Below are 21,842 nucleotides of genomic sequence, written 5' to 3'. Positions count from 1 at the left end.
GCAATATTTTGGGTGTAAAGGAACAAAAAATTTGTTCTAAATACTACTTACTATAATTATTTTTGAGCACTGAAAGATGCAAAGCAGTGTGCAAAACAATGTAAGTTTACCCCCATGTTTTAAAGCAGATATAAACTACTTTGCAGTGAATGTCTTCTACAAAGGATATCTTAATTTTTTTTAAAAAAATCACTTGTATTTTTTTCTATGGAGACAGTAGAGCCTGTTGGCTAAAGCACTGTGCCACTGACTTGCTGGGTAACCTTGCGCAAATCATATCCCGTCCCCGTGCCTCAGTTTCCCCTTGTAAAGTGCTTGGAGTGCCGAAGATGAGAACTAGGTAGCATTTTAGCTATTACAGTTTATTCACAGGAATAAAGTAGTAGTTTCTTGCCTATAGTAATTTTTTTATTCAGAAGTATACAAGATAACTTAGTCCTTGGACAGAATTTGTGATTTTGGCTATTTTAATTTGAAGAAACCTGCTGAAATAAGTACTGTAACAGATTTAGAAGTAGTCATCTTACAGCACTCTCTGATAAAAAGTATGTGAAGGAATTAGTGGTGTTAGATATGTGGACAACTTTTGCGGATAATGTCAATGGAACAGAATGCTGTCACAGGCTAAAGGTCTTACTGTTAAAATAAATAATGAGGGGTAGTGAGGGTGTTCTTTGAAAATACACATCACTTATTTTCAAAGTGGATGCCATTTATCCTTTCACATTTTGTTTGTGATGTTATTGCTCTCATCAAACCAATTAAAATTAAAACACTGCATTTGGCAGAGTCATGGTTACTTATCACAGCCTATTTTAAGCTTACATTACTTTTATGAATAAAATTATCCATCATTAGCATTAATCATTAATTAACAATCCGTAAGTTGTTAATTTAATCATTAGAAGTAGTTTGAACATAAATGTGCAGCAAAAGGGGAGGATGATCTACCTTAAATTTTGACAAAGAATATAAACACACTATCATGCTTCTAAAATAAACCTACCACTAAGGGTATGTCTACACTAGAAACTTAAGTTGACCTATATTATGTCTACTTACAGCCACCACGGTAATTACTCTGGTGGTGCCTGTCCACACTACCCTGCTTGTGTTGGTGGCGCACCAGGAGTGCTTCCACCGACCTAAGAGGGGCAGTGTGGGAAGCCCGGTCTCTCAACTCTGCTGGCAGCTCCCTGCTGGGAGCCTGGCTTGCCTCCCGCCCCCTAGGCTTCTCGCCCTGGCTCCCAGCCAGAAGTGGGGTCCAGATGCCCAGCTCTCCAGGGAGATGGGTGACAGCTGGGCTCTAGCTACCCCGCTTTCTTGTCAATTTCACGGCCATGCCATGAAACTGACAAGACAGCCAACAGCCTATGTAAGTAACAGACACTGCATCACCCTAACTACACCAGTAAGGTGCTTTACGTCAACCTAACTCTGGTGTAGACCAGGCCTACCTAGCAATAGGAAGAAACATTATCTGGAAGCAGGCTATTCCATAACTGTCTGTTATGGGCCAATATGCATCTTTCTCATCGACACTGGGAGACAGGATACTGGAGCAGATCAATCACTGGCCTAAGTCATTACAGTGATTCTGAGCTGCATGGTATCTAACAGGCACAAAAGCCCAACATCTCTCTCTCCACCTCCAGGGCTAAGGCTAACTTTGTGCATGGCTTTTTTTTTTTAATTGTGTTGAAGGAAAGCTGTATTGAAAAGGCATATTTTATACCTTGGCATGAACTGGTTGGGCTCATACTGATCTCTGACAAGGAACTCCACAGCCAGGGTCTACACCACTGAGTGTTCTATTCAGAGTGATAGTTGGAACCTAGGTCTATCCAGCTGCATTATTCCTGTAAAGCTGTTATCTTGGGGGATTATAGAGAGGGTGCAGTTTCCAGGTCCCAAACTCTAACAGCATCTATTCTCTGTTAAAGTACAGTCTCTTATCACCTTTGCTTCAGAATCATTTACATGCTATTAAATAATGGTAAGTTTTGTATAATTATTCTTTAAGTTCCATTGCATTCTCCTTTCTATAAAATGCAAGATAATACGTGGTTATTGTCTGGAAGATGAAGTAAAACTGATTAGGTCCAACCTCAACAAGTATGTTTATGATATTTAAGTAGGACCATCTCTGTTCTGAAGTACTTAAGTTTTACGAAAGGGAAAAAGTTGAATAAAATGTGCTAAATATTTTTAATGAGCTTTCCCAACCCTTTCAATGTGAAAACCAATGAAGAAGTGTACTGAAGTTATTTATAGTCTTGCAGAGAAAATGAGAAGCTGGTTTACAGGATAGAATATTTATAAGTTTCTCCTGCCCCAGTTCTCTTCATCTAAAATGACAGAGAACCAAGGTTATTCTTGAACCTGGTTATTTGTCCACATAGCTAGTATATGACCATCTAATGTAACCAAATCATCCCAATTCTTCCTATTTTATCTTAGCCTTCATCTTTTTTTGAAGACCCTTAAAAGGAGGAGGAGTTTTGGTTCAGCACAGAGTGACAAGCCCAAGCCGTCCTCTCAGCTTGCCGTATTAGCTTAGCGATTGCTTGGTAACACATAGTTCTACAGCAACTGGCTAGTTAGTATCTCGTCAGATTAGGTTACTTCCCCTTATGAGTGTAACTATTTTTGAGAGCAACTCAAAGAGTACATTCTAAGTGAGCACACACAATCAGTATCAATACCCTCTTGGATATTTCTGCCTGATACAGTGGAGCCCTAAGTAGTCCCAAAGCGCTAGGAGAGCAACGTTGTGGCACTAAGAGTCAAACTAACAATAATACTTACATAGTTGCTCTCTAAGTGCATTGCTGTAGCTACTTGACAATTTTGCTTTATTTTAGAAGCCTGATTTTCTTGCCAATGTACACTTTCTATTTAAGGGCATTATAAGCTGTCACTTAAAAAAACCCACAACTTTGTGCTGAATTTTGGGAAGATATTAGTGCAAAGTACTGCTATCATAGTTGGTTGCTCTTCCTCTGTTAGAGGGTGGATCATATTGACTAAATGAGCAGGCAGAGAAAGAAGACAGAAGCTTGAGACAATAGTCTGTAACAGAGACTATCCTGTCTCCTTATATAAAAAATGAATGCAATTAAATCCATGCACTTTCATCATAAGAGTCCTTTAATCATAGTCTGGGTATCATTTACCAAACTTCTGTTTACCTACAGCAGTGGTTCTCAACCCACAGCCCAATCAGCACACAGCTGTGGCCCATATGACATCCTCAGGGGCATAGAGATAGTATGTATATTGTGTGGATGCGGCCCACATGCAGTTCTTTCTGTGTTATATGTGGCCCACCATGCTAAATAGGTTGAGAACCACTGCCTACAGCAACAATATATACTTTGTTAAAAAGCTCACGCTGGACTCAGTTTGAGTTGGTTTTATCTCTAGTACTTTTCAAACTTATATTGGCACACTCCAAAATAACTTCCTCAAGAAACTACATACTATCATTTTGATTTACAAAGAAATAAGCCAGAAAAACCCTCAAGCTGATAGATATAAATGCATCAAGTTGTTACCTTGTTCACAAATGTTCTGCAACTGCTCCTATTGCAAGACTGGCATTAGCATCTTTGTTATCAACCTCCCCATAACTTGGTGTCCAATAGTAATGCCTTTTAAGGCCATGAGAGAGTTCTGCAAGATATTCATGCCCATCCACTTCATACGGATCCACGTCTGTACAATTTGGTTTCAAGCGGCCAGTTTTAATTAAGTCTGAAAATGCCTGAAATGAACAAATGCAAAGGATTTAAATTTAACATTCTTCTAACACGTTCTACCTGCCAGAGGCTTAGAAAGTGCAAAGCAGAACAGTAGAAGATGATACAGACTAGGTCAGCACTAAATGGCATTTTAATCGCTTGTATACTTTTCCTGTCCCGTAATTGTTTGGCATGAGAAGACTACGCCACAACTACCATAATTTTACAATAAAATAAAATATAATGAACTACACATCAGTCTTACAAATAGTTTTCGTGAGCACGCTAGTATAAAATGAAGATAAACTGTGGAAAAGATCAGTGATGAAGAAAACACTTACGACACAGGTGGCCTCATCCAGTTTGTTTCCCCAAATATAAATGTAAGAAAGCACCATGTTTGTTTTCATTGAATCCGAAAGAGCAACAAGTCCTTTTCCACTTATATTGTTGCTTGCTACTGCTAACCTAGTAAACAGAAGAAATAAAACAAATTATATAAGTAAATTCCAAGCCATTTGATTCCTACCACTTAAGTACAGTATTTCGAACAAATCAGCAACAAAAACTATTTTTATAGCTCAAATCTGTTATTAAGTCCTATATAATTCTGATATTCCTCAAGGCACTTCCTTGATTTGGTTGCCAAAGACTTTGACAATTCATTTCTTCAAAGCAGGTGACCCTATGCTTGGTGGCTAGCTCTCATATTTAGTCTGTTTTAAGGCATGGCCTTGGTTTCTAGCCAAGTTAAACTTTGATTCTGGAGCTGGGAGAGGTATGTTTGTATTGGTGAACCTGAGAGTTTTTCAGAGGCATCTAGCAGACCCTTTGATCTTTACTCCCCAAAACTAATGGCTTCAGGCAACACCTATGATCAGAGCTTACCTCCAGCCAAAGGTATGGTTTTCTGCAAGACATAAAAATAATTTTACTTGAAGCCTTTTTATAGTTTATTTCAAGTTCACCAGGAGATTGTCTAATCTCTCCTACAGGATATATTTTAAGACCTGAAACAAGAAGACCCTTATTCTTGCAGGGTGTCATGCTGACTTAAATGGCACTCCATGCAGCAATTAGGAATTTTGTTTGCAAAACATTTTATAGGAAAGGGCCTAAACAGTCAAGATACTAAAATGAATCGAGAACCAGATCTGACAGCCATATGTTCATTCGAGTGACTCGAGATGTGTACTGTGAACCAAATATAATACAGAGGAAAATACTATCAAATTAATTTTAGATTCATCCATAAGGGAAAAAGAAGAACTTGCTAAAATATCACAAGTATGAGAACAAGCAGTAAAAACACTTGGAACAGAAACTACTGTTCTATAGCAACAATTAACTTAAACCAAGGGGGGGAAAACAAGTAAAATGGAAAAAAGTTTAAAGGGCTTTTAGTAGAATTGGCCGGAGGAAGGGTAAACCAGAAAATGTAGCAGCTTGGAAGTGTGCCTGGTGGAGGGAGGAGAGTTTGGGACTTTTGCCATAAAGGGAAGGGCTTGGCAGCAGTAGTGTTCTAGGGTTTAGTCACTGAGGTGGTAAAGTTTGGCCTCCTTTTGTCAGGTGGATGATCAAATTTAGGGGTCAGAAGCTGGGTAGGGAAACTACTAGGGCTTTGTCACTGGTGGGAAGGGAGCATCTTCATAGAATATCAGGGTTGGAAGGGACCTCAGGAGGTCATCTAGTCCAAACTCCTGCTCAGAGCAGGACCAATCCTCAACTAAATCATCCCAGCCAGGGCTTTGTCAAGCATGACCTAAAAAACCTCAAAGGAAGATTCCACCACCACCCTAGGTAACACATTCCAGTGCTTCACCACCCTCCTAGTGAAAAAGTTTTTCCTAATATCCAACCTAAACCTCCCCCACTGCAACTTGAGACCATTACGCTTTGTTCTGTCATCTGCTACTACTGAGAACAGTCTAGATCCATCTTGTTTGGAACCCCCTTTCAGGTAGTTGAAAGCAGCTATCAAATCCCCCCTCTTTCTTCTCTTCTGCAGACTTAAACAATCCCAGTTCCCTCAGCCTCTCCTCAGAGGTCATGTGTTCCAGTCCCCTAATCAGTTTTGTTGCCCTCTGCTGGACGCTTTCCAATTTTTCCACATCCTTCTTGTAATGTGGGGCCCAAAACTGGACACAGTACTCCAGAAGAGGCCTCACCAATGTCGAATAGAGAGGAACGATCACGTCCCTCAATCTGCTGGCAATGCCCCTACTTATACATCCCAAAATGCCTTTAGCCTTCTTGGCAACAAGGGCACACTGTTGACTCATATCCAGCTTCTCATCCACTGTAACCCCTAGGTCCTTTTCTGCAGAACTGCTACCTAGCCATTCGGTCCCTAGTCTGTAGCAGTGCATGGGATTCTTCCATCCTAAGTGCAGGACTCTGCACTTGTCTTTGTTGAACTTCATCAGATTTCTTTTGGCCCAATCCTCTAATTTGTCTAGGGCCCTCTGTATCCCATCCCTACCCTCCAATGTATCTCCACTCCTCTGAGTTTAGTGTAATCTGCAAACTTGCTGAGGGTGCAGTCCATGCCATCCTCCAGATCATTAATGAAGATATTGAACAAAACCGGCCCCAGGACTGACCCTTGGGGCACTCTGCTTGATACCGGCTGCCAACTAGACATGGAACCATTGATCGCTACCCGTTGAGCCCAACGATCTAGCCAGCTTTCTATCCACCTTATAGTCCATTCATCCAGCCCATACTTCTTTAAGTTGCTGGCAAGAATACTGTGGGAGACCGTGTCAAAAGCTTTGCTAAAGTTAAGGAAGAACACGTCCACTGCTTTCACCTCATCCACAGAGCCAGTTATCTCGTCATAGAAGGCAATTAGATTAGTCAGGCATGATTTGCCCTTGGCGAATCCATGCTGACTGTTCCGGATCACTTTCCTCTCCTCTAAGTGCTTCAGAATTGATTCCTTGAGGACCTGCTCCATGATTTTTCCAGGGACTGAGGTGAGGCTGACTGGCCTGTAGTTCCCCGGATCCTCCTCCTTCTCTTTTTTAAAGATGGGCACTACATTGGCCTTTTTCCAGTCATCCGGGACCTCCCCCGATCGCCATGAGTTTTCAAAGGTAATGACCAATGGCTCTGCAATCACATCCGCCAATTCCTTTAGCATCCTCGGATGCAGTGTATCCGGCCCCATGGACTTGTGCTCGTCCAGCTTTCCTAAATTGTCCCGAACCACTTTTTTCTCCACAGAGGGCTGGTCGCCTCCTCCCCATGCTGTGCTGCCCAGTGCAGTAGTCTGGGAGTTGACCTTGTTCGTGAAGACAGAGGCAAAAAAAGCATTGAGTACATTAGCTTTTTCGACATCCTCTGTCACTAGGTTGCCTCCCTTATTCAGTATGGGGCCCATACTTTCCTTGGCTTTCTTCTTGTTGCTAACATACCTGAAGAAACCCTTCTTGTTACTCTTAACATCTCTTGCTAGCTGCAAGTCCAAGTGTGATTTGGCCTTCCTGATTTCACTCCTGCATGCCTGAGCAATATTTTTATACTCCTCCCTGGTCATTTGTCCAATCTTCCACTTCTTGTAAGCTTCTTTTTTGTGTTTAAGATCAGCAAGGATTTCACTGTTAAGCCAAGCTGGTCGCCTGTTATATTTACTATTCTTTCTACACATCGGGATAGTTTGTTCCTGTAACCTCAATAAGGATTCTTTAAAATACAGCTAGCTCTCTGGACCCCTTTCCCCCTCATGTTATTCTCCCTCGGGATCCTGCCCATCAGTTACCTGAGGGAGTCAAAGTCCGCTTTTCTGAAGTCCACGGTCCATATTCTGCTGCTCTCCTTTCTTCCTTGTGTCAGGATTCTGAACTCGACCATCTTATGGTCACTGCCTCCCAGGTTCCCATCCACTTTTGCTTCCCCTACTAAATTCTTCCCAGTTTGTGAGCAGCAGGTCAAGAAGAGCTCTGCCCCTAGTTGGTTCCTCCAGCACTTGCACCAGGAAATTGTCCCCTACACTTTCCAAAAACTTCTTGGATTGTCTGTGCACTGCTGTATTGCTCTCCCAGCAGATATCAGAGTGATTGAAGTCTCCCAGGAGAACCAGGGCCTGCAATCTAGTAATGTCCATTAGTTGCCGGAAGAAAGCCTTGTCCACCTCATCCCCCTGGTCTGGTAGTCTATAGCAGACTCCCACCATGACATCACCCTTGTTGCTCACACTTCTCAACTTAATCCAGAGACTCTTAGGTTTTTCTGCAGTTTCATACCAAAGCTCTTCATGTTTCTCCCTCTCTTCCCTCTGCCCTTAGCCTTTCTTGTTCCTAGCATCCCTCCTCCCAAAAGAGGAGAGTCCATGTGACTTCCCTCCCACAGATTGACCCAGCAGTTCAACCCAGCCAGTCCATACACTCAGGTTTGCTTTGCTGAGTGGGGAGCATTCCTTGGACTTGCATTTCACTGGTTCTGCCAGAGCCCAGGTGAAACCATGGGTCTGTCATCATCAGTGTCCCCAGCTGTCCCCATCCATGTGTGATTTTGGAAACTCTTTGACTTTGCAGTTTGGATCACTAGCAAAAAAAAGTGATGTACTACAATACCAACTCATATACTGCTGTGTCACATTTTCTGATTTTCCAATAGTTACATCTGCAATCTCTTTTGGGGAGTTTTATATATACTAACGCTTGAAGAGTCCTGTTGTACAAAGCCAGGGCTTCACTCAGGTAGATGGCTCCATCATCTTCTATCCGGTTTGAATTAAGATCTAGGATTTCCAGAATTTGGTTCCGTTTCAGCAGTTCTCCCAAAAATTTCACACCATCACGAGTTATTTTATTACTGAAAGAGAAATATTTTTTTTAAAAGGGGGATCTTATTGAGAAACCTGCAGTACTACTTCCGAGGCAGAAAATGCCCCTCAGGCTGCTGAATAAACTGTTCTGAAATTTACAGCTGTTGAAGCAATCTACAATACATATACTTTAACTGGATTTTTACTCAAATTAGCACCTATTAACACAAGCTAATAGATTAATGGGATTTTTAGAACCCATTCTTGCAATTCATGTGCAGGCACTTCCAATAGTTGCTGGGTAACAGGTTCAGGTCCTAAATGTCTTTTTTTGTATTCTTCCAATTTTGATTTTTTACATCTTCTGTAAAGTGGCATAATTTGACACTGTCTGATTAGTATGTACTGTAGAGTAAGTGCTCTTTCTTCACTCAAGTGTACAGTACTACAGAATTTAAGGCCAGAAGGGACCATCAGATTATCTAGTCTAACATCCTCTATATTACAGGCCACCAACACCACCCAGCTACCCTACCTCCACACCAAGCTCAACAAGAATTAGACCAAAGTATTAAAACCCTCAGGAGACTAAACTATTGCGTGACAATGGGTAGAAGAGAAGGAGGGACTGAAATGCACTCAGGCCTGAGGCCCCTGTAAGGCACGGAAATGATTTAATGAGGTATAGCTGACCACGTAGGCTGAAGCTTGTAAATTTAGGATTAGACTATGGCATAGCCCTTAAGCAGAGGGGGGAGGGGCGAGAGGGAGACCTCTCTTCCCCTCCTTGTGTGGCCAGAGTCGTAGCAGAGTTGACCAGCCAGGCTGGGGAGGGTGGAAGATGCTGCACTCCTTAAAGGGGTGTTGTCAGTTGCTCCTCCATATACACAGGGGGTATTGCACCTCCCTGAGGCAGAATGTTTTCTCCTTCTATGCTCCTTCTGTGGTGGCATAGCTCTGCACCACCCCCACAGCTGTGGCTAAATACTAATTTATCCCTTAGTAATGTTGCATTCCCTCCAACTATGGCTTCCACCTCAACTCTCCATCTCACCTAGAAAAATCACATTTTTTCTGGAGGGAACGGTAGCAAGTACCATACAATACTGCTATACTGATATTGCATGGTGCACAGTTTTCACCAGCAACAATATACTCTATGTTTGTGTAGTTTAAACAAAATCAGAGGGTGAATCTTTTACCAACTGAGGTCAAGATATCGCAGGCTGCGGTTTTCATACAATGCATCACACAGTCGCTCCACACCGAAGTTCTTCATTTCATGTTTGCACAAATGCAGTTCCATAAGACAAGAGTTATTTTTCATCATTAGAGCTATGTGAACTGTGGACTCTTCCTAAAAATAAAATCTCAGTTAAACTATCATTTTAACATCCCATCAGTTTTTAGGGCCAAACACCACTCTTTGATGTTTGGCCCCAGGAACAAGTACAACTTTCCCTGCCGTCAATGGTAGATGTTTACACACATCCGAGAGCAGAATATGACCTTAACTCATCTTCCTTCTGATGTATTACAAATTGATATACAAAAAGTCAGGAAACAATTTCTTATTGTGATCACTGGGAAAACAGTGAGTTACCAAAATGTGGCTGCAGATTTACAGAACTGTATATCCCTGCAGTGTAAATCTCAGGCAAGTCGATACTCTAACAACTACTAGTTCTCTCATCTACCTTGATCATTTCTTTTCCAAGTTTCCATGACACAGTGTTTTAGGACTTGATCCAGTTCCCATTGATGTCAATCGTGTGACAGAAATACGTATCAACAATTATTTTATGAAGAGCAGAAGTCTTTGAAAGAGGGATTAAGTATAGAAAAAAACATATATCCTGCCTCTATAAGAGGCAGTGAATTGGTTTTAAAGTTATCACCTGTGGTTAAAACAATAATTTATAAGGGGCTTCAGTCAGGTAGACACAATGGAGAAGCCTACAGACCAGAGAGGAGTGACAAATGGGAAGACTCCCATAATCTTCAATTGTTGTCGGATTGGGCCCTTAATATAGCGTGGTGTTTATTCTGGTCCAGATTTTTTCAAAAGCAGGAGCCTAAAATTAGGCTCCTAAATCCATGATTAGGCACCTTTGGTCTTGTCGACACAGGAAAGTTTTTTCAGTAAAAGCCAAGGTGTGAATTTAAACTGATGCAGTTATACTGTCAGAACCCCCCAAATGGACACTTATCTCATTTTAAGAGTGACACTTCTTTGGTTCTGTTTATGTCACTTAGGAAGGAGTTTAAGCTAAACAAAAAAAGCCATTCTTACTCTGCAATTCCCATTTAGACAACCCCTAAATAAGTGCTGATCATCCAACTGCTTCTATTGAGGTCAAGAACTGAGCACTTTGAAAAGAAGGCTGTTTCTTCATGTGCCTAAATTATGGTTCAGGAGCATAACTCTAGGTAAGGAGGTATGAAAATCTTGGCCCCTGAGGCTGAGTCTACAATCCTTTTTGTTGGTGTTCTCTCTTCCTTGGGCAGAAAGACTTAAAAAACAACTCTGGCAGCTATCACACAAGCATATAAAGAAGCCCCAGAGAGTCACACTGTCCAAGACCACTATCGGCCTCCATAAAGCTATCAATATTGAGTCTATGTATGCATATATCTGTTTAATTGAACTGACCCTACAGTATATACACATACCTCTTGGCTATACAGTATAGGACGATTTAGGTTTAGGGCTTTCATCGCTTTGTTATGGCTCATAACTGTTGCTATTGCTATTAGACTTTGTGTACCCTGAAAACAAAAACAGATAAACTCTTTAGGGAAACCTGTTCAATATATAAATAAAGCAATATACCAAAGATACCATGCCTTCTTATAGGATGTATTTTTAGAAGATCATAAATATCAAATTGACATGAGTTAGAAATACTATTATTTTTAGCTCCATGTGTTTTGGAGATATTCAGTGGTCATCTGCCTCTGCAGTATTGCAATACATACAAACATTTCCTGGAAATACCAGCAGGCAAAGGATGTTAAGAGAGTGGAACTGAAGTAATTGGCACGAATTACTATGAGACCTGCTGAAAACAAACAGAATCTGATAAACTAGAGAAGAAGAATTTTTCGCAATGCATGGGGTAAAACTGTTAGTAATATCACGGGTATAGGGGGGCAGAGCTCCCCGGGTTTGGGATAGGGTTATGGAATGCAGGGCTATCTGGTCTAAGGTTAGGATTCAGGTAGGTGGGCCTCACTGAGCTAGGGTGAGGGTTGTGGAGGGCAGGGCTCTCCAGGTGAGGGTTAGGGTTCAGGTGACTAAGCCTTCTTCAGCTAGGACTATGACTGTGGAGGGTAGGCTTCCCAGAGCTAGAGTTAGTGTTCAGGTGCATATGTCTAAAATGGGCTAGTATTAGGGATGTGGAGCTAAGGTGAGCTTTCACGTCAGTAGCCGTCGCTGCACTAGGGTTAGCGTTGTGGAGTGTAGGGTTCTCAGCTAAGTTTAGTGGTTAAGAGTGTAGGACTCCTAAGGCTAGGGGTAGGGTTCTGGTGGGTAGGGCTCCCTAGGCTAGCGTTAGGACTGGGCTCCTTGGTCCAGGGTTAGTGTTCAAGTGAACAGGCCTCTCCGGACTAGGGTTGTAGAGAGTGGGGCTCCCCGGCTTGGGTTAGGGTAGGCGTTGTGGAAGGTATAGATAGCCCTTAGGGCAAGGATAGCATGGGTAGGGGGTCCCTAAGATAAGGCTGGAATTGAGGTGGGTTGGCCTCTCTAGCTAGGGTTTTGGAGGGTAGAGCTCCCTGGGGTAAGGTGGGGATTGTGGGTATGCATGGCTCCCCAGGCCAAGGGTGAGGGGCAGGGTAGATGAGAACTCACTAAAGCTAACACTCTTCTATTAATTATCTTCATATTAAGTGGATATGCATTATCTTCCACAGGAAAATTATGAATGTGTGAATCAGTGAAGTCAAACTAGTGAGGTTCTACTGTAGATGCCAGTTCTGATCTTTTATTCCTTTCCCCTCAGCCATACTTCTGTAACACGCTGAACTGTCAAAGGAACACTGTCTTTTGACAAGCCGGTTATGCTCCTGTTTTTATAATCACATAGTGAAGCAGGAGACACTCCCTTAAACTGATTTTACTCAAGCATAGAAGTACAATTATCCAAAGCTTCTAAGAGCTGTGTTTATCTGTGGTGACTATGTCTTCCCAGTAATACATGCTTGTAATGCCTTTAATTTTTAAAGGCATTTTCACCTCCCAGTTTGGGAGCACCAGAAATATTATGAGAATGAAACCTCATTCTCCATAGGTTTCTTCACTCAGACAGTACCCTGCACTAGAAACTTTCGTTACTTATATTAGCAGGCTTGTTCTCCACGAAAGAACCCACTGCCATTATACGGATGGCCTGACAACTAGACTGGGTAGTCTGTGAGTGCACCTAGGGAAAGCTGGGGGCACCCATGGACATTAACACAACATTGCTTTTGACACAATGTGGCTGATAATGAGAGGAGAGCACTTCTTGAAAGGGAGTGCACCTTTCAACGCTTCATACCCCTGCAGAAGCCTCTTTAGAATGAAAAGAGCCCTTAGAGAATAAGGAATCTCTTTCTTACATGAATTAGATGAGCTCTAGATGATATGACATATATAACACAAACTGAATCTCAAAAAATATTAGACTCTTTTCTCTTTGGGAGTAAAGGAACTGACCGTTAGAGGCTATAATGTACTACATCACATATTCCTATAAACACACTATGCTACAGGCCCTTCCAGGTGCATCTTGTTAGTTGCAACAGGACATTTTGTGATAGTTGAAGATATCACAGTATATAAAACAAGGGCAACAGATGGCATCTTCCACTAATTTAACCACAGGACCTTTATAATACACTTGAAAGGCTATTAGTTTGCGGTTTAAGTTGATAATTTTACTTTACTCACCAAATCACAGTCTCCAAGATCTAACTTCTCTAAGGTCGAATTAATTTGCAGCATTGAAGCAAAGTACATCCCACCTTTGTTTTCAATTTTGTTGCCAGTCATTCTCAAGTGTTGGAGCGTTTCATTCCTCTAGTAAAGAAAATTTAAAAGGATTTTCCTGAAATGATCTAAGCTGTGATATTATACATTTAACTACCAATTTTTTAATTGTGGCATACAGACAAAATGTCATCTTCTGTAAGGAACACAGCCAATTGCTAACAGTAAGTTAGCTGCCTATCTTTTCACTGGGACTAGTTGCCTGAGTAAAGTCTACCAAGAGCATAAGGGTTTGCAAGGGTGGGAGGGCTCTGAATTATTTATGGGTATCTGTGCTTCCAGTATAATCTCCCAATTTTCATATGTTTATTAAAGAATTCCAGACTGATATTTGTGTCTAAATTGATAGCATAGACACAAACTGCTTAAAAATAGAGTTAAATCCATTCATCATTATATTTTATTATAATATCTGTCTTTTCACATATTTAGCTAATAGCTGAATTTTGTAATGTAGAAAACTAGAATTTTGCAGGTCTTTCATCTGCCTTTATCCCATGAGTAATCAAAGCCCACTGAAGTCAACTGACTTCAGTGGAATTCCTCATGTGCAGACAGTTAAGCTTGTGTGCAGATCTTTGCTAGATTGGCCTCTTTTTTGGCAAACTAAGGGCTTGATCCAAAGTCCACTGAAGACAAGACTTCAGTGGGCATTGGATCAGGCCCTAGCTGTAGTGTATAAACAATAATTTTCACTTTTTAATTCCTCAGTGCCACTGTAACAGAAATTGTGCTGAAAAATCCATTCTGAGCAATTTAAATATGAAATTACAAAAAACACATTTTATACACTGATATGTGAGGTTATACAGTGATGTCCTTAACAAACTGATGTGAAGGCTAATCAGGTGACGATAAAAAAGGAAAATTTAAAAACAAAAACAGGAAAATAATAGTAATCCGATAGCAAGTTTCAGAACATAATGGAAAAATAAAATAAAAAAAATCTTGGCTATGTATGGATTTGTGTGAAATTTTGCCCCATCAAATTTTGGTGAAATACATGACATTTTGGTTTTATTTTTCAGTTTCATAATTTTCACAAAGAGATATCCAGCTATTTTATAGTTGAAATCAATAAATATCAATGGCTGAAGAGGGCAGTTTTCTCTTCTTCTGAAAGATGATCTAAAAGTAGCAGAGAAACAGTCTGTCTTGAGAAGACAAGCAATCTCTTTGTTACAACAAATACTGTATATAAGGGGAAAAAAGGGATTTTTTAGATTAACTTTGATGCTGATGAGGGAGTTAGTTTTGTCCATCAGAAAATATAATATCAAATCAGAAGCTACTGTCAAAATTACTGTAGCATATCGATTAATACTTACATGCAATGCTTTAGCTATCAATTCGGCTCCATTGGTGCCAATGTCATTAAACATCAGATTGAAGTAGCACAGGGTTGCGTTTTCCTGCAGTACACAAACAGGAAACCAACGCCAAACTCAAAAATTCATTTTACAGAGAAATTTTTCATTTTAAACAGCTGATGCCTCACACCGTTTTGAAAGACATTTTATTTAGAAACAGTTTTCTCCATAATTAATGTACTGAGCATAAACCTTTAAAAACAACTGTAACACAAAAATGAACACAGTAGTGATTAACCAAAAACTAACAAACATCCTTATTAACCAATAGACCAGCTTCAAACTGCTATCATTTGCATATTCAGTTTTCAACATGCCAAAGGTTTTTGTACCTACAACAAATAACCTCATCACAGAAAATGACAAGGGGCAAATCAGAGGTTTAGGCAAGTGGGGAAGTATTTGTTTTGATACTTGGGGAGGTGTAGGAGGAAGCTTGGGACGGGGGATACCGGTGCTAAAATACTACTAAAATGACCATCAGTAATAAAGTTAATAGTGTTGATATTTAAATTGTCATCCTTAGGTTTCAGTTCAAAGCCCCGGGAAAAGACTGGGATAGTATGTGCCTCAGAGGTACTGTTTCAGGCAGTCAGCAGACTCAGGAAAGCAATACTGCATTGGTTTACACTGATCACATTTTCAAGATTTTCTACACAACTGTTAGAGCTAGAAACATACATTTTCTTTTAAAAATGAAAGTTTAGGTTTGGAGCATGATTCTGCAGTGATGAGCTGACTCCATAGATGTGGAGTTGCAGACTACAGGGATTCCTATAAATAGCTTGCTTCTAGATGGCACCAGAAGCCTATGTTTTAAGTTTCCATACATACTAAGGATATACATTATGTTTTTGTCCATTTCTGTTAATTTTTTGTCATGCACAATATACTACCAAAATGCTATACAAATGCCTCTTTTGCAGACTGTACTGTAAAAACCACATATATTGAAACAACTGCAAAAATGTTATGATGAATACAATCTGATATTCTAAATTGATGGATTTGGATATGAAAAGCCAAGATTTCTGGAATTTTTTCCAAAACAACACATACTGTCACCAATATATTGTACATAAATGTTATCATGGCCAATGAAACCACAAACTTGAGGTAAAAATCAATTATTTTGGCACAGAGAAAACTACCTGAAGGAATTTTGCAGCATGCTCTGCTCCAACATCAGTTAATACATTATATCTAAGGTCCAGCCCTGAAAGGCAAAGAATACAGAAATAAATAAGACTAACAACACTTATTAATAACTAATTGATCTCCACATGAAAGGTAAGAAGAAAGAACCAATACTCAAAAATGTTTCTTGTTTCCAATTTATAAAGAGATATGAAGTAATGAGACAACTTACCTGTAACAAATGTGTTATTGCTTAAGATGCAGGCAAGCATTCGAAAATCCTCATCTGTAACTTTCTGTACTGGCAGCAAGCGGTTATTTCCAGCTATTTTTAATGTGATCCCTTTTGTCAATCTGTTGTAATGTAGGAATACTTTGAAACATAAGGATGGCAGGAGAAAGAAACACTATACAAAAGTATTAGTTCTATATGTATCACGGGACGGAGATGCAATGGTGCTTTCCCTCCACTAGTATATTTATCAGGATTGTGAAATCTGAATCAAAAAAATCCATGCTATACCACTATGCTATAGTAGCTGTAATTCATAATTGTTCATTTTGGCGGCTTGATACACTGTACTGCCACAAGATCCCACTTAGAATTTTAGCAGAAAAATGATTCAGGAGCTTATTCTGAAAGGTTCATTCTCACCTTTTTCCTTATCCCCTTTCCTTTGTTTTATTCCACTTCACCCTCAATAATTGAGCACAGAAGAAAGCAGTTCTTCTTTCCATTTTCTCTACATCATCTTTCCTCAGACCACCCCAAACACGGAAGAAATCTGTTATCTATAGCCAGGCACTCAGATGACACAGAATATGCTCCAAGGAGAAAGTCCTGGATACACACCTTAACACACTTAAAACTGCCTTCACCAAACAAGGGACACTCCACCAAAGTAGATCACGTCATGGAACGGACCACCCAAATACCACAAGAGAACCTGCTTCAATGCGGAAATAAAACCCTGTCTGACAACACACCCCTACTTGTCCTCCTGCACCCACACTGGAACCCATACACAGTGCCATCAAACAACCACAACCCAGACTCAATTGGGACCCCCGCATCCTGAAAGAAATCTTTCCTGAACTTCCACTTCTGGCCTTCAAACTATCCCCCAACCACAGGCGCCAACTTTTGTTGGCACCGGTGGGGGCTGGCGCACCCCCCCGCCACCCTGACTCCACCCCCTCCCTGCCCTATTGGACCCCTCCCCAAATCCGTGCGCTGGCCCTGCCTCTTCCCCCAAGCGAGCACACCGCGTTCCTCCTCCTACCCCCTCCCTCCCAGTGCTTGCCGCACGAAACAGCTGTTTCACGGCGCAAGCGCTGGGAGGGAGGGGGAAGAAGCAGGTCGTGGTGGTGCGCTCAGGGGAGGAGGCAGAGCGAAGGTGAGCTGGGGCGGGGAGCTGCCGGTGGGTGCAGAGCACCCACCAATTTTTCCCCATGGGTGCTCCAGCCCCAGAGCACCCACAGAGTCGGCCCCTATGCCCCCAACCTCTCCAAGCTCATCATCAGAAGCAAACTCTCCACAGACCAGGATACACCAACTCAAAGCAGTACCAGATCCTGCCAGAACAACAGATGCAAAACCTGCAGAGATATCTCCACTGCCACTATAATCAACACACCTTTCAAGATCCATGGGTCCTATACATGCCTATCACATCATCCAGTGCACTAAATGCTCAAATAACAATTACATGTGTGAAACAAGACAATCACTACGCTCTCGAATGAACTCACACAGAGAAATGATAAAGGACAAAAATACCCTATCACCTGTGGGTGAACACTTTTCACAAAGCAATCATGCTATATCTGACATATCAGTCCTCATCCTCAAAGAAAACCTGCTTTCAAAAGATGAGCCTTGGAGCTTAAATTCATTACTCTGTTAGATACCAAAAATCAGAGACAGTGGATTTATGGCTTATTACAACAATCTGTAACCCACTAACCCCTTCTTTTTATCCTATGACTGCAGAGGTGTTAACGAGCGACTCTACCTTGAATGATCGCTTAGAGCACATGCTGAGTACTTATGTTAAACAGTCGGTTCCACCTTGCATTTAGCTGTGTTACTTGAAATACCTTTCCCACCAGAACCTGAAGAGCTCTGCGTGACTCGAAATCTTGTCTCTCTCACCAACAGAAGTTGGTCCAATAAAATATATTACCTCACCCACCTTGTCTCTCTAATATCCTGGGACCAACATGGCTACAACTACCCTGCATACTTCTCTGCCTAAAGGGTAGCTATCTCCTGCCCCAGTGGTGTTCCTAGGAGGAAGCTCTATCAAGTCAGACAATGGGCTAGAATTTGGTGTTTAATTCCCAGAAAGGAATGGCTCAGTGAACCAACTGTAGCTAATCAGGTGCAGTTGAACCTATTAAGGCTATATCTACACTATGGACCCGCGTAGCCACACTGTGCCAGCGGAAGAGACCTCTCCTGCCAACATAATTAAACCACCCCAACAAGTGGCAGTAGCTTTTGTCGGTGAAAATTTTGTCGGTCAGGGTGTGTTTTTTTCACACCCCTGACCGCCAAAAGTCCTAGTGCAGACATAGCCTTAGGCTCAACAAAGAAGGGCATAAACTGTATGGAGAGAGGGATAAAAAGGGGTATGTCCTAATCAGAAGCCAGGAGAGACTGCTCTAGGAAAAACAGAGGTGTTACCCTAAATCAATGGTTTTCAAACTTTTTAGGCTGCATACCCTTTCCAAATAATGTAGTCCACCATGTCCCCCCATCTGGGATCAGAGGTGATGCATGGCGGAAGGGGCACATGGGGTCACATGTCCCTCCAGATTTCTGCTTTCCATTTAGCAACAGCTTCTAAAGGTTTTCAAACCGTGGGGCGCAGAGAACGTTCAGAGGGGTGAGCAGCAACACCAGGCCTGTCTGGGTTGGGGGGCACATCCAAAAATTGTAACTCAAAGGGGAGGCTCAGCTCAAATTTGGGTGGCCTGCTGAGGTGAGTCAGGGTGGAGGTGGCGCTCCCCCCACCCACCAAGCGCTGCTGCCTGGGGCTGGCCCCCGGTGAGTCAGGCAGTGGAGGTGGGAGTCCCTCCCTGAGCCCCACCACTTTGGGCCGGCCCAAGCCACCTGGCGTCGCTGCTCGCACTCCTCCCACCCTGAACATTCCTCCAGGGCATGCTCCAGTTTGAGAACCTCTGTACTAAATAAAATGCGTTGTCCGCCATTACAGGATTTTTCTCAGGTACCTGTTGACGAGAGCTTCCGTAGTTTGGAAACCACTGCCCTAAATGTTTTGTACATTTTAAGTTTTCTGCCTGGAAGGAATATGCAGCTACAGACTTTTGCCAAGCTGTTGTCAACTTGAATTAAACCAGAACTCCTGCAATAAAACCTAAACCCAAAAAGGGTGATTTGTATTTAAACCTGAGACTCCAGAGAACTGTCCTTTTTCATCATTCCATTCCTGGTCCTGTTACACTGTCCAAAGCTTTCAGAAGTATTTAAAAAATGCTATTTATTATTTCCTTACGTTATATCTGCTTTCTCAGCTTCTTCAAGCATGTGTGCAATGAAAGGGTTTTCTGGTTGGCTCGACTCTTGGCAGGCTTGCAAATACTGTTTATGGAGACTTAGATGAGTTGACATGACAGCTTGAAAATAAAAGCAATTTAGTAGACAGTTTTATGCATTTCTAATGTGCCCATCATATAGAATCTGGGGCCTCTACAAAATTGAGAGACAGCAGTAAGTCAAAGCACGCTACAGACTTTTAGTGTGCTGCAGGAGTTTCCATATGGCCAGTTAGTACATGGCAGGCTAGAGCACTGTAGATTTACACTACTTCCCGTGCACTAACTCTCCATACAGACAAGCCCAGAGTGATCTTTAGTGTTAACACCAGGTAAGAGTGTGTGTTGCAATAATGCAGTCTGGAGGATTCACATGCATTAATCTCTGTGATAAGGCCGTAACACAGGGGAATAGTTCAATCACTTAGCCATTTCTGGATGGAAAAATGCATTTCAGGCTACTCCTTTTCGAGCATCGAGGTCAAGTATTACGATCTGGGACTATGAGCCATCTTGACTTTTCGGCCGTGTCTACACTACAAACTTTGGTCAACGCAAGCATAAAGCTGCCACAGTTATTATTTTGGCTCTTTGCATCAGTGCTCTGCATATTCACCAGGAGTGCTTGTGCTGATGCACAGCAGTGCACCGTGCATAGGTATTCCAGTGTGCGACTCACCATCATCCAGCACAGTGTCTTTTGGGAAATTCTAGCAGTGCCTGGTGGGGCAGGAATAAGTTGTGCAGGGATGACTGGGAGCAAAGGGTCAAGTTCTCATCATGCAACTTTCTCTATCCCATAATGCCATCCATATCCCATCATTTTGGTGCCTTTTAAAAAAATCCTACAAAACTGCACAGTATTTCTCACTGTCTGCCATCGCTGAAGCATGGAGCCCACAAAGCTCTACATTCTTGTCACGAGCATTGCAAATGCAAGGATGTATGATCCTCTGATATTTGCAGAACTTCAAGAAGAACTACAGTAGCAGAGGATATAAACATTTATTGGAGGACAGATTATTGTGGAACATAGCGAGAACCAATTCAACGTTGTTGGTGGAGTTCACGGAGCAGCTGCAGATGGTGGAATGCTGCTTCTGAGCCTGAGAAACAAGCACTGACTGGGGGATTATATCTTAATGCAGATTTGGGAAGACAAGGCTTGGCTGCAGAATTTTCTGATGTGAAAGGCCACATTTCTGGATCTGTATGCTGAATCCCCAGCCCTCCAGCACAGGGACACCAGAATTAGAGCTGCATGGACAGTTGAGAAGTGATCGCACTGTGGAAACTTGCAACACTAGATTGCTACCAGTCAGTGGGAAATTATTTTGGAGTTGGAAAATCCACAGTGGGAGCAGCTGTCATGCAAGTGTGCAGGGCCATTAATCGTCTCCTGCTACACAGGACTGGACTCTTAGTAATGTGCATGACGTAGTGGATGGATTTGCATCAGTGCAGTTCCCGAACTGTTGTGGGGTGACAGATGGCATGTATATCCCTATTTTGGCAACAGACCATCTTGCCAAAGACTACATCAACAGAAAGGCTTTTCTATGGTAATACAAGCATTGGGGGCTCACCGGAGACACTTCCCCACTATCAGTATTGGCTGGTCAGCGATGATGCACAACGCTTACATCTTTAAGAACAGAGGACTGTTCAAGAAAGTTGCACCCAAGGACATTCTTTCCTGACCAGCAGATTACCATTGGCGATGCTGAAATGCCAGTAGTGATCCCGGGGGACCCAGCCTACCCCTTGGTTATGAAGCCAGCCATCTCAACAGCACCAAGGAAAGCAGGTGCAGAATGACAGCTGAATGTGCTTATGATAGATTGAGGGGAATCTGGCCATGTTTATTATCATGATTGGATCTCAGTAAGAAAAACATCCCAACTGGTTGTAGCTGCCAGTCATATCCTGCATAATATCTGTGAGGCAAAGGGAGAAACGTTGCCACCAGGGTGGAGGTGGAGTGGCTGTCTGCTGAATTTGAATGAATGCCAGACACAAGAGCTATTAGAATGAATGCTGAATGCCAGACACAAGAGCTATTAGAAGAGCTCAACATGGAGCTATGCAGCTGAAGGAGGCCTTGAAAGAGCCCTTTAACAGTTAGCCACAGTACTGTAATGTGGTGTCGTGGATTGTGCTCTCTACCTGGTCCTGAAGTTTTGGGGACTGCGGGGTCCTGTGCGGTGGTTGATGTACATTTATGAATGTAA

The 21,842-nt window shown here is 42.0% G+C and overlaps 1 protein-coding gene across 3 annotated transcripts in view; it reads right to left on the bottom strand.

The window, feature by feature from the left end:
- Positions 1-2,886: 2,886 nt before the first annotated feature.
- The window catches only part of LRRC34 (leucine rich repeat containing 34), a 23,584-nt gene continuing 4,628 nt past the window's right edge, over positions 2,887-21,842 (bottom strand). The window contains exons 3-12 of one of the 3 annotated variants that reach the window (XM_074963597.1): positions 19,572-19,692; positions 16,283-16,404; positions 16,065-16,129; positions 14,872-14,955; positions 13,445-13,573; positions 11,188-11,283; positions 9,717-9,871; positions 8,406-8,561; positions 4,085-4,211; positions 2,887-3,766 (exon numbers count right to left, since the gene is read on the bottom strand). In XM_074963597.1, the coding sequence (XP_074819698.1) occupies positions 3,563-3,766; positions 4,085-4,211; positions 8,406-8,561; positions 9,717-9,871; positions 11,188-11,283; positions 13,445-13,573; positions 14,872-14,955; positions 16,065-16,129; positions 16,283-16,404; positions 19,572-19,692 (1,259 nt within the window). In that variant the 3' untranslated portion in view covers positions 2,887-3,562. The remainder of the gene's footprint in view (positions 3,767-4,084; positions 4,212-8,405; positions 8,562-9,716; positions 9,872-11,187; positions 11,284-13,444; positions 13,574-14,871; positions 14,956-16,064; positions 16,130-16,282; positions 16,405-19,571; positions 19,693-21,842) is intronic. The other 2 variants (XM_074963596.1, XM_074963595.1) reach the window with 2 other exon arrangements.

The sequence above is a fragment of the Natator depressus genome, chromosome 9, assembly GCF_965152275.1.
Source record: "Natator depressus isolate rNatDep1 chromosome 9, rNatDep2.hap1, whole genome shotgun sequence".
Classification (NCBI taxonomy): domain Eukaryota; kingdom Metazoa; phylum Chordata; order Testudines; family Cheloniidae; genus Natator; species Natator depressus.
The sequence above is the reverse complement of the archived record's forward strand: the minus strand, read 5'-3'. Positions and strand labels throughout refer to the sequence as shown.